Source organism: Poecilia reticulata, linkage group LG3 (assembly GCF_000633615.1).
Source record: "Poecilia reticulata strain Guanapo linkage group LG3, Guppy_female_1.0+MT, whole genome shotgun sequence".
Classification (NCBI taxonomy): domain Eukaryota; kingdom Metazoa; phylum Chordata; class Actinopteri; order Cyprinodontiformes; family Poeciliidae; genus Poecilia; species Poecilia reticulata.
In genome coordinates, this window is record NC_024333.1 from 33,762,052 (window position 1) to 33,775,599 (window position 13,548).

Consider the following 13,548-nt stretch of genomic DNA (forward strand, 5'->3'; position numbering starts at 1 on the left):
ATGTATGGTTGTATAATTGTGCATCTGTTTGCAGCCATTTTCACATGCGAGTGTAAATGTTGAGTTGGGCGGATGTGACCAGCAGCAGCTTATTTGGATTTAAAGTGACAGGACGCCCTAAAACAAACTAAAATCTGATTGTCCAAGAAGGATTTTTTTTTCCATTTTGGATAAAAGGGTAACAAACATGTTTTGTATCACCAATAAATCTGTCCCAACCTGTTCAAGGAAGCATAATGAGTCACCTTGAAAACAAGTTTTAACAATTCAGTAAGTACATCGTTAAAAAGGCAGCAGATGGTGCCAAAGAAACGGTAGACGGTGTTCTGGGAGTTTTGGTCCAGATGTGCTTTCTGTAGGAAGCTTCACTAGATGAGTACATTTAGTCTGATTTAACTAAATGTTACATAGAATAAATGTTACATAGTTATAAATATGTTTTTGATTACATTTAATAGTGGCTCCATAAATCCATTGTGTTTCCCTGTCACAATTAGCAATAAATCAATTAATTGCATACTAAATTAAAACAAGCTCAATAATTTCATTTTTTCCTAATTTATAGTTTCTCTTTTCTCTCTTTTTTCACCATAAACTGGATGACAAGAGTCCTGTTTTTTGAAGACTTCATAATTCATTTTATTTGTCGTTTCTGATGTTTTATTTTGGATAAATAAAACAGTTCAGTGTTAAATGTTCATTAGAATTTAATGTTTGACAATGTGTTCTGGAATTATTACCATTATATTAGTTGAAAATGRTCTCAAAACACCAATATTATCGTTTATTGTGATAACTTCTGGGACAATTTATCGTATCGTATATCTACTTGATATGTTGCTTATTGCTGTCAGGTGTTGTCTATATTTTACCCGGCAGCCCTGATTTTCTGCTGGTTGAATCAGAGACTCGGATTTTRCTGCTGCCTTCGTTCCTTCACTTTAATAAGTCCCTTTTCTCCCCACACAACAMAAAAGTGCAATTTTTATGTTTTTTGCTGAAAGAAAATTTATTTTTTTTCCTGAAATTCTGCTGCTGTTTTAATGTGAAACAGCCTTTTTATGTSCCCCTGCTGCACATTAAAGACATTATTCTGCCACCCACTGCTGTTATTTCTGGCCTCACGTCCCCCGTTCTTCTTCTTCTTCTTTTTTCCAGACATATCTCTCACTTCATGCACAAAGTTCCCTTCCCGTCCTCCCAAAGGCCTCGCATCCTGGTGCAGGTAAGCTCTTTAATTGCAGGAGTGAAATCGGTGAAATTTCTCKGCTTGCCTGCTGGGTTGTGTTCGGCTCCTCCATTATGGATGAGCGTTTCAATGATTTATTGCAGGTGTTTGGTGTTTTTGCTTGGTTGACTCTCCGTTTTTTTTGCAGCTTTCTCCTCATGACAGCCTGATGTTGAGCCAGCCTGTCAGTTCTCCCTTACCGCTCAGGTGAGAGCAGCAGGTTTATTCACCAGCCTAAATATTCCCCTCTGACATTAGATGCAGCTTACTGACCTTGCACCTGAAATAAAATATGATTTTYACGTTTGTCTTCCTCAGCGGAGGAAGGTTTTCCACTCTGCTCCATAACCTCGGTCCGGAGAACGCCGTCACCTTGCTGGTGTTYGCCGTCACCGAACATAAAATCCTGGTCCACTCTTTACGGCCGGCGGTGCTGACRAGCGTCACAGAGGCGCTGGTGTCAGTAAGTCACTGCGTTCACGCCACACTGACACCAGAAACCYGGAGAACGACCTCCAGCTCGTTGTCCAGTTAGATTATCAAACTCTTTTCTGTCTTTATGTAAGAATGATTTTGTGCAAAAATGTAAMAAACATGTTTTATATGGATCCAGTGGTGTCCAAACTTTTGGCATGGGTAAAAAAGTTTTTTATAGCAAAAACTAATAATTTTTTTGTATTATTTTTACTTGCTAAATAAAAAATACAAATAAACATTAAATATTTTAATGAAAGGAGCAAAGTAATCAGATATCTGTAGATGACAGATGTGCAAATAGTAGATAAAAAAAAAAACATACACTAACGTTTTCATCCTTTTCTGGACTTTGTGTATTTTTAGAGACAACAAAATGGCTCAGTTTTGCTTCATTTTGACAAACTTATTAACAACACAGGTCYGCAAATCTTTGTCTYCTTTTACTAGTAAAATAAATTAAATCCAAAGTAAAAACCTGGATGAAAACTTTGTGTTGCACTTTATGTTACCATCAGTGAAAACTTTAAATCTGCATCAAAGGATGAACTGGGATCGAGGGCCACAAACGGCCCCCGGACCACGCATTGGGCATCCCTGCAGTAGACTTATCCTGACCTGTTCAGGAAGGGTCATAAGTCACCTCTAAGGAGTTAATTTTTGTTTTTAACAGATTTGTTTGCATTAGTAGATTATAAAACATCTTAAAACTGTTGCTTTAGAATGTGAGTTTTCAGACGTTGAGTTTTCAGACGTTGAGTTTTCAGACGTTTCACATGAGCTTTGGGCTCAGAGGCTCTGAAACTTCCTGTGTTGAATCGTCGGCATCGGCGTGACGTTTGTTTTGTTCTGCTCCGCCTCAGATGATCTTCCCCTTCCACTGGCCGTGTCCCTACATCCCGCTCTGCCCCCTGGCGCTGGCCGACGTGTTGAGCGCTCCCTGTCCGTTCATCGTCGGCGTCGACTCCCGGTACTTTGACCTCTACGACCCTCCGCCTGACGTGAACTGTGTGGACCTGGACACAAACACCATCTTCCAGTAAGCAGAGAGAGAGAGGCATTTTAAAACAAACCTCTGCAAGATTGTCTGTGCTGTAAAATGTAGAATATTATCACAAGATATTAGTAATAACTAATAGATAAAATCATATATTAGTGAGTAAAAACTTTTTTTCAGTTAATTTGTATTGTTTTTATCTCTAAAGTGCAGATTTGGTTTGAAAATTTACCTTGAAAGTGTTTGAAAAGTATTTTACTTTTACTTTGGGAACATTTTAAATTTTTTTGCAGTTTTTTTCTTCTTCTTTTGAGTTTTTAAATTTAGAGACTTCTTGTAAATGAATGAACTTTTCCTCAAAGTATCCACATTTCGTCAGCAGTTATTGTTGTAACCGGTAGACCTTCTGGCAGGTGGTCTGAACTTTGATGTTGGTTTACGCCGAACTTTTCTTCGCCTCTCTGCTTTTGCAGCAACGAGGATAAACGCGCTCTCACATGGAAGATCCTGCCAAAGAAAGCGTGTAAAAACCTGATGAATGTGCTGAGTAATCTCCACCAGCAGCTGGTCGACGGTGAGTACTCTCTGCGTTTTCCTTTAAATATTTTTAAGGTTTTATGAATAGAAGGTGTTGAGGTGTTTTAATCTCATATTACGCCTGTAGCTGCAATTTTAAAGCTTTCTGGGTGATTAGGGGTAATAAAAAAACTGATGTGCTTCATTAATCATCCTCAGTTGTTTTATTATTCTAATATTTTTGCAGCTTTCATTCTTCACTCTTTCCTTGTCCTCTACACTCAACTGAAACTGAGAAATAATCCTTCCTGGGTTAATATCCTAATCAGCGTCTTGCTCTGTTCTTGTCGACTTTCTGAGCGGCTCGGCCGCAGAAACTGCTGCTTATTCAGCCGCAGTAATTGAATAAATGAATTTTCTGATTCAGTGAAGTTGAAAATCTCCTCTGCCGCTGCCAGAAGTCTGGAAATTGATATGCATTTTGAAGTTTTCCGGAGAGTTTCATGTCCTTTTGGGGGAAGCAGGCATAAACTTGAGCTTCATAGTTTTAAAAATGTATTGCTAATCCAGTTTGATACAGAAATACTTTAATCTCTCTCTGGGTATTAAATCTACTAGTAAAGTTGCCATCCGAACAACTACATCACTTTTTATAGAGGAGAACTCATTGGCTTCACAACAGGAAAAATCAGTGTTGGAAAAAACTGATTTTAAACAGCTGAGGAGTCAAAGATGATCAATTTAAACCTGCAGGATGGAACTTTTATTTTAAAAATATATTTTTTTAATGTATTTGTTACAACTGTCACCATGTTGTGACAGTTTAAAATGAGAGATAATCTGTGAAACAATCAAGCTACAACATCTTCTCCCAATGCTCACTAAAACCAACCAATCAGAGCCAGGAGGCGGGTCTTAGTGCTGTCCATCATCCTCCATGTGCGCTCTGCTACGCAGCAGGTAGCATAGCTTGTTGATGACGACAGATAAACGGGTTTTTATGTAATGGTATGTTCTTTCTCTGCCATTAGCACATTTAGTAGCGATTACATTAAGTGATTGGCAGCGCTAAGACCGGCCTCCTGGCTCTGATTGGTTGTTTTTGGTTTATTCATATGCTTCATATGCCGATAGTAGCTCGGGTGGTTTGGTCTCAACTAGCCATTTTTATGGGTAATTTTGTTTAGAGATTTCATAATTAATTTTATTTTGGATATTTTAAACGTCTTCCAGTTACAACATTAAATGTTCATTACAATTTAAAGTTTATTGATCTTTGATAATATTCTTGCATTATTATGCCATTAACATTATATTACTTGAAAATGGTCTCAAAACAACAATATTATCATTTATAGCAATAATTTCTGGGTCAAATTATCACCCAGATAAATTGATCATAAGTCTAATTGGAATGCTATTTGAGATGCTCATGTTTCTGATTGGCTAACAGTCAAACAGCTGCTTTGCTCCGTCAGTTAGCATAGCATGGACAGCTAAAATCAGAAGCTACAACACAACATTTATGCTAAACGAATGAAATGATTATGGAGAGTAGAGGATAAAAGTAGTAAAACATTCTGAAAGTTAGTTTCTTTACATATTTTGTAGCATTGTTTGCTAGTTTTCAGTCCCCAGCTGTTAGCTGTTTGGGCGCCGTGGCGTGGAAACGTTTGGGAAGCCCTGTGCTAACGCACGGCTCTGTCCCCAGGTCAGTACCGCTCCGACGGGCTGCTGGAGCTCAGCATGAACGACTCACAAGAGCTGAGCTGTGGGAAGAGCCTCCACACGCTGGAGCTGGAGATCCAGGAAGCCTTCCTGCGCTTCATGGCGGCCATTTTAAAGGGTTACCGCTCCTTCCTGCGCCCCATCACACAGGCGCCATCGGAGAAGGCCACGGACGCCAGCTCACTCTTCGACTTACAAGGTAACACGGCGAAATCGTCTGATCAAAACGACTTCAAAACCAGCGCTGCATGTGAAGCCGGAGATCGGACTCCCAGAGGAAGCGGCTGAATGAATTAACCCAACTCCTCCGTTTCCATGCAGCCGCTTCAAAGTCTTCACACAGGAACCCTAGCAAGTCCAACACAGGGTAATGAGGCACGTTTCCTCTGATGGCGCTCCAAAACCTGAGGAAGAAATACAAAAACAGCATGCTGAAACAGTTATTTATTCTCTTCCTAAAACTTAAGACTTCAAACTTTCGACCACTTTAGATGAAACTGCTTTCATCTTTTATAGGGAGGTGAAGCTGAATGATGGCCAGACCTGAGTAATACCAAGTTACATTTAGACAACATTACATTTACCAGAGTAACTTTAAAAAATTTCACTTCACTGGACTTTTTACTTGAGTAATTATTTTACAAAGTATTTCTGCTCTTATTGAGTAAAATTTCCAGATTTTCTACCCTCTGAATGAAAAACAAACATATTTTAACCAAAGATTCACCAGACACAGACGCTCCTACTTGAGTAATTTCTTGGACGGCTGCTTTTTATTTATACTTCAGTAAAGATATGTTGAAGAAGAGCTGCTCTTACTTGAATACAGCTTTTGCCCACCTCTGATAATTGCATACACAGTGTTGCATAATAGAAACTAGACAAGTTAACTAGAAGTACAGGTTAAATACAAGATGAACTATGAAGAAAATATGAGACGGATATATTTTGGAGAGATTAAATCCAATCAGATCTAATCTTAGTCATGGAAATGCTGAATGAGTTGGAGAAATAACCAATAAGTCAGAATATTCTGGAGTGGAAGGAAGTTGGATTTATTTGTTAAATTGGGAAGAAAGAAAGTTGATGACATGTGGGACACGAGAACAGTCTGACTCGCTTTCTGTGCTACTATAGGAAAACAAAAATATAAAAATAATGATGTCTGTAATGACACCATTTTGAGTTTCTCTCTCTGTGAGGCTGAAAATGTCAGTCCTGATTATTCTGCAGCTGCAGCGTTTCCACTCCAGTATCTCTGAAGGTGACATTTACGTTGCTTCTGAACTTCTCATTTCTCACATGATCAAACTCTTGTTTCTTTTTTTTTTTGTTTTCTGGGGATTTGATCAGTTCGACGTGACATTCAAGTCTGGTGCCCAAAACATGGAGTCATGCAAGGACCGGAAGTGTTCAGAATAAATCTGAAAGGCCATCAGAGTTACAACAATAAGTCTGAGATTGAAACCAAAACAGGAAATAAATACACAATATAGGTACAATGGGTAGAATGTCATAATAATAATAAAAATAACCTGCAAGGTGTTTTATAAATCGTCATCTTTTATAAAAATAAAAAGTTAATATGCGCTCTAAAATAAGGCAAATGTCTGACTATTTGTAAGTTGGTATGACTTTGATATGGTCATTATGTGGTGAAGAATAATATCTGAGATTTGATTTCTGAAAAACAGAAATCTGGCTGGCAGCCTATAGCTGCTGAACGAGAGTTTGATACTTTGAGGATCACCAGGATTTAAAACAAGGCCTGAACCTGAGCCCTGGGGAACTCCTTTTAAAATAAAGTGTGGTGTCATCTGCACAAGACAAACTTTAACAGTAGACATATTCTTACTAATAATTCAAAACAGGGCCTAAATCTGGGATTCTCCTTTTTAATATCTTCAAATTAATGGAGTAACATCCTGCTGTAAAACATTTACCTTTTAACTCTCATAAAGGCAAAGTAATCATGCAGTTTAGTACTTTAGTAATTAATCAAAAAACTGTTTTTAAGGCAAAAACAACATAAGCAATTTTGTTTTTCCCACAATTTTCTATAAACATTCTTTCTCTTTGCATCAGCAAAAACATTTGGAAACCTATTTAGTGTTTGTATGAACTTGATGAGTAAAATCCGCCGTCTTTATAGAAGGAAACATATTCTAAAATATTAGTTTTACCTCCAACCAATTTATTTTTAAATTATTTTATATAGATTTACAGACTTCTCACTAATTTCTTTTTCCACATTAAGGATTGGCTGGTTTGCCATTTTTGTTTTGCTATGGAATAGTTTTGTTAAGCCGTTTGTAGATTCTTGTTTTTCAGATGGTAAAGAGACTGAAATAACAGAGAAAATGCATTTTTATATTAGAAAAATGAAACTGCACAGTGTATAATCTGAGAACTTAATTGCTGGTTCTGCTTACAAGTGGCCTCTGTCACAAATAAAATATTAATCATCATGTGCAGGAAACACTCTGCGCTCACCTCTGCGTTGTGCCAGCGGCCGCTCTTGCTGCTCTCCGTCTCATAACAGCCGAGGCTTATTACCCAGTTAAGCTGCTTTCAGCATCTATTATGGAGCCGTTTCACGACGTTCGCACTCGTCCCAAATTGGCCATTACAGTAATAACTCCGTGCATTATCCAAACCAACACAAATGGACGTTGTAGAATATTTTTACGGCCTTTTACAGAATAATGGAGTCTTTAGCCACAAAGTCGCACACCTTTGGAGGAAGTCGGTTAATTGTTGCTGTCGCAGCCGGTCGTCTCTCGGTGAAATTAGCTCAGTTTTTAAAGTGTGATGTTTTAAATCTGCAGGATTCTTGAAGAGCCGCGACCGCTCTCACCAGAAGTTTTACTCGCTCATGACCAAGACCCAGATGTTCATCCGCTTCATCGAGGAATGCTCGTTCGTCAGCGACAAAGACACCAGCCTGGCGTTCTTTGACGACTGCGTTGACAAAGTGAGTTCCACGTTTTCATACTTTTTAATTTGGCTTCCTGAAAATAAATAAAACAATCTTTTCTCATCTTTCTCTTTCTGGTTCTGCTGTGGGTTGGAGTGTTTCAGTGAACCTCCTGTAACTTTCTCTGCCTTCAAGTTAAGTTTTCTCCTCTGTCTCCTCTTGCTTCCTCTTGCGAGCAGCTTTACAACTCGGAGCGGAGCGCAGAGAAAGGAGGGAAGGTAAGCTAGCTGCTGTTTCACCTCTTCTGCTTGCTTCCTAGTGTGCATTACATGCGAAAATAACCAAATAATTTTGAGTGAAAATGCATTGCATGGCTAACCTGAAGTTCTGATGTTTTCGGCGTTTTGCTTTAGGAAACCTGCAAAACCTTCAGGTCTGATTTAATCCTGCATTCACACCGGCTCTGTTTAGTCGCTTTAATAAAACCGTAGTTTGTTTGCGTAGAAAATGTGGTTCAAATGTGTAATCTAACTCTGATGTGGACCAAAAAAACTCCATCTAAAAACTTACGTTTTGTCTCTAGACATGCAACTTATTGATTAATGAGTTGAATGGTTGATTGATAAGCGGCCATTTTCTTAAAAACCTGAGTTTTTTCTTGTGTTAAGAGGGACGAACGTCTTTCCATAACATGAAGGGCTAAATTTTTCATAAAGCTAAATGAGAGAACCATCTCTGTTTGGACGGTTCTCTTTCCCATTCTGGGATGTCTCCGCCATCTTTGTTTCTGTATCAACTGGACTCCGCTTCGGGATCAGCAGTGGTGCCCTCTGATGGATGGAGGTCAAACTACGACACAGAAAGTCTAAACGGAGGTTTCTAGCTAATCGATTGGAACTATATCTCTGCTTGGTTGAAGTGAACTCTGCTGCAGTTTGAATGGATATGTGAACGCCAGGCGGACCAGAGACCAAAAGCAATAAGCAAAGTATACCTCAAAGCATTCTGGGTAAATATAACCAAAACAAATGTGTGACTCTAGCGTTATAGCCGGAGAAAAAAAAAGAGAAATCCTACAACCGCTAAAATCCTACCCTACTCCATTTTTGTTTACATTTTGTGAAGCAGGAAGTTGCACTCATTTCTTCTTCAGAGTTGTTTCCTTTAGTGGTTCTTGGTGCAGCGCCCCCACAGGCGAGGAGGGGAACAGGTTTCCATCGGATTTGGTTGGTTTGAGAGCCGCAGCAGCTGAAAATGTAGCAAATATTGCAATTTTGGTCCAAGTCTGCTGGACGATGAGGTGTGAAGACGCCCTTAGTTTCCTCATTTTCACCTCCCTTTTTCACATGGCTTCATTCAGGCAGCATCAGCCTGCTTGGTGTTCTGCATTTTTAATGTTCATTTAGATATTCACTGCATGCATTATTCCTGCTGGCTCTGCAGTTTCTCTTGCATGTGTGAAAGAACAGTTTTAGGTCATCAGACTCCAGCCTTCTGGCTCCATTATAAAAGGTGAACTAACATTAACGATCAAACAGAATGTGTGTCGTGTTTGCAGGGTCTTGATATTTTCTCAGCASCGCACTGCGCTCTGCACTAGATGTGCTGGAGCTGAAGAGTTGTGAGAATTCACAAAACACCCTTAGAGAGTCAGGGTTTCTTTTTCTTTTAGTCTCTTTTGCTCTGTCTGCAGCATTTTGGAGAGTTTAATTCGTGTTGGTAAGTTGAAGGTTAAACTTAATGTGTTTGCAGTTTCAGCAGCCGTTTTCCCTGAGTCACTTCCATGGGTCACCGGCTTCAGCAGCTTCACAACAGGCCTGCTGTAATTTAGGTTTAGTGGAAATGATCATGGAGCTTTTCTGTGCTGCAGTGTGGCGAGTTGGGTGTCCTGACCTCCTCCTGCTCCTCCTGTACAGACGATTAAATCCTGAGTTTGTCTTTGTGAGCTCTGGCTGTGTCATTTCTCGGCACACAGAGATCGCTCAAGTGAAGGAAAATCAGCTTAAAGTTCATTGATCCCTGAAGGAGAGACGGTTTAGAAATATCACCAGAGCTTTTTTTAGTAATTATAAATCCTTATAATAAASACAGTAAAGATCAAAAATAAACAAATRCAGCTGGACGCCTTCTGCAAATGATTTGCAATCATTCAGGTAMATTTTGTTATATTTGCATATAATACATTTCTATTTTAATTAGACAAATGAAGCAATCAGGATATTTTTGTAGCAATAAATTAATTAATCATATAACAAAGTAAAAATAAATCAATTAATTTCCATTTGCATAATTTATAGTTTTTCTTTTTATCAAAAACTGGATGATAAAAGTTTCCATTCTGGTGCTTTGGTCCCAAATAGCCATTTTTTAAGGATAATTTTGTTTATAGAGACTTCATAATAAATTTTGTATATTTTTTCTATTGCTTTGTTTGTATTTTTGTAATTATCTAAAGGTTAATCAATCTGAGAAGTACCAAATACCTGCTGCAGAAAAACTGTAAGCTGATCCTTAATCATCAGTATCTGCCAGTTTACTGCCTGGATGATATTTTGCATCGATATTTGATTCAGCTTATCTATTTTCTGAAGTTCTGGAAATGATTTACTGAACTCTTCATAAAGGGAAATTCTGAGATGACACAAGTCTTTACAARATCTTACAATAACAAAAAGCTCTTATATTTATTACTTTGCAGCTTCTAAAGTGACACAGAAAACTTTATCTGGATGCTAAAAGAGAAGAAGTTATTTTAATGGTACATTTTTGTCCTGACTGCAAATATTCAGCTTTGTTTAATGACAACATATAGGAAGAAGWKCAAAAAGGATATTTCTTCCTCACTTCGTCCTCAACTGATTTAATTATTAGTCTTTTATTACCTTCAGGCTAACTAKGCTAAATTATGAACTTTAATACTCACCTGGCCTCGCCTCGGTTCTGTTGGTGGATAAATCGGCGCCTGCACAGCTAAAGCCTTTCATTAAGCACCTTTCAGTATATTCTGCTTGCKACTGTGACTATTCATTCTCCCTAGATCCACCATAAATCTCCAATCTGTCCCCAGTCACCGCAGCAGCAGTTATCTCATTAAATCTAAGCAGCTCAGGAAAATAAAACGGGATCATTGCTTTTCCCCCTGGTGTGTGGTTGTAACCTTGTATCTTTTGGGTGAAGAGTCGCTGTTTGAAACGGTGATTTATAGTAATTTAATGCTCCTGCTGAGGCGATTGTAGGCTTGTAAATGTCTTGTACCAAACACATCGTCTGACAGAATCACAGATTTATAACAAGATGTAAAAGATGAATCTCTGAGGCGCAAACATGTTCTCTTTCAGTGCCACTACCGGATAATCTTCACAGATTTGATGCTTTGGCTCAAATGTTGTCATTAAATATACTTTTTAAGAAAAATTCACATGTACAGTTCTCTCTTAAAATATTTAAATCTCTTCAACTTTTCCAAATTTTTGTCATATTGCAACCACAGACCTCCTTGTATTTTATTGGGCAATACAAATAAAGAATCACAAAGCATTGTTTAATCCATTGTCTAGATTGAGCAAGAAGGTGAGCCAAGAAATTACTATTCATCCACTCTGACAAGGAAAGCAATAATYAGAAGCAGCCAAAGAGCGAYTGAAGGTCCTAAAAACAGCTTTTCTCAAAGTAAAGCGATCTGAATAAAGAAAGACGTCATCTGCATAAAGGCAAACTTTTAACAGCTGACATGTTATTGCCAATTATTGACAACAGTGTCTAAAGCTGAGCTACCGGGAACTYTTCTTAAAATAAAGTACGGTGTCATCTGCATAAAGGCCAACTTAAACAGAAGTTCTTACCAAAAAAATCTGGAATTTATTTAGAAATTACAGACACTTTTCCTGAAGAACAAAGATAATTTTAGCCAAAATAAATAAATAAATAAAACCCAAATAACTGTCTTGATSACAAAAAAGGTCTTGCTCTTGACGGATCAGTTTTATTTGACTGGTCTGTTTTTTTCCCAAAGTTTTCAGACTTTTCCTTCGGTTATGAAACCTCTGAGATTTTACGCATCAGCTTACTGCTTGCCGTTTACTGCTGACCTATAAAAACGGCAAAATGTCACCCCGACGTTTGACCGCAGCAGATGATTTGTTGTTCCATGGATGAAACGGAGGCAGGAAGCTTGTTGTAAATGTAGCTTAGCCTGGTTGTCCTGCCTGTTTCCTATTATAGGAGCTTTATCTGTCTTCATTAGGGCTGTTTCTCTCCGTCTGGCTCTTTCCCTGTGATRTCATTAATTCTGTAATGGATGTGAATGTGTTTATTGTAGCTTTACTTTGCATTTGGGTGTCATTTGTTTTGTGTGTCACAGTTAGAGAAAGCTGCAGAGGTAGAGGGAAAACTAGGTCACCTACTGTCGCCCTCCCTCTTCTCTCACCTTCATCACAGCGTTAAATTACCCTGAAGGGTTTTTTTTTTAGGTACAAGAGTTTAATTGGTGTGTTCACCAAACACTGACCCATGCATGTGACATCCTGATTTAGATGGATGCTACTCACCTGCTCAGGGCCACATTCCTGTTTCCATCAGGGTTTTTTTTTGTTTTTTTTTTAGCTTATTTTGATGTAAATAAATCAAATAAAGGCATTAAGATTACATGAACAGACACAAAAACAAAATGTGTGAAAATGTCATAAATAGAATCCAGATTGGTGCAGTACAGAATGTGTTTTTGTTTAGATGGTTCATAAATGAGAAAGAAAGTTAAAAATAAAGCATTAAATATAAAGGAGAAGGAGTTAAATACATAAAACAGGGTCTGCACACAATCTTAAAAAGTCTTAAAATTCATGTATTAAAATTAAAGCCTTAAAAYGTCTTAAATTTACAGAAAAAAGATAAGTYTGCCTTAAATATGTTAAATTTAATATTGCACTCTATGTAGKTTTCTTTTTTTCTTGCAGGACTTCACTGTTGCAAGTAGACATCTTGACTCTAAGCGGTTATGGCTACCGCTAACAAGCAGCTAATATTCCCTTGCTAGCTAAGCAGCTAGCAGGTGTAAAGCTAGCTATTGCTATGAAATGATTACAGAAATAAGGAAGATGCTACTTTCACAGCTGGAAAGCAAACGACCAGAAACAAATGGCRACAAGATGAAAACAAATGTTGGTCGTTAATATCAACCTGGTTTTATTTACCGATACGTTAAAAAATGACTGGTACCGATGTTKGTACCAATATATCGTCCATCCCTGGAATAAAGTAAATAAATAAATCACCGTCTCTTCAGCTGAGATGGATGAAAGAGTCTGTAAATCRGGAATCTCTCTCCCTCTTTGTGTGCTGCGGTCTGCAGGTGGACGGCGAGCGGCCGGAYGAGACGCGGCTGATCGAGATCGATGAGTCGCAGCGCAGCGAGCACACGGTGTTCATCACTCCTCCAGAGCTGCCGCCGCTGCCTGACGGGGAGGAGTACCCGCTCTGCTACAGGTACCGACTGGACCGTCTGGTGGGCTTTCATCTCCTTCTCACGCGTTTTCTGGACAGTTTTTGGTTGGTTTGCAATGTCTGTCAGGCRTGGAAAAGCACTTAGCTAAGGGCTCATGAAATTCTGGAAAATACTTTGATTTTATTATTTCTGTATAAAGTCTTTAAAGTGCTTGATAGTCCAATGTAACGTTTGATTAAAAGCTTGAA

General features: G+C 38.5%; 1 protein-coding gene across 1 annotated transcript in view; it reads left to right on the top strand.

Moving 5' to 3' along the window:
* Window positions 1–13,548, top strand: part of LOC103463020 (C-myc promoter-binding protein-like) — a 63,390-nt gene that overhangs the window by 26,481 nt on the left and 23,361 nt on the right. The window contains exons 6-14 of the mRNA XM_017303889.1: window positions 1,086–1,225; window positions 1,377–1,435; window positions 1,547–1,691; window positions 2,566–2,741; window positions 3,173–3,273; window positions 4,927–5,142; window positions 7,772–7,917; window positions 8,100–8,138; window positions 13,208–13,341. Of these exons, the coding sequence (XP_017159378.1) occupies window positions 1,086–1,225; window positions 1,377–1,435; window positions 1,547–1,691; window positions 2,566–2,741; window positions 3,173–3,273; window positions 4,927–5,142; window positions 7,772–7,917; window positions 8,100–8,138; window positions 13,208–13,341 (1,156 nt within the window). The remainder of the gene's footprint in view (window positions 1–1,085; window positions 1,226–1,376; window positions 1,436–1,546; window positions 1,692–2,565; window positions 2,742–3,172; window positions 3,274–4,926; window positions 5,143–7,771; window positions 7,918–8,099; window positions 8,139–13,207; window positions 13,342–13,548) is intronic.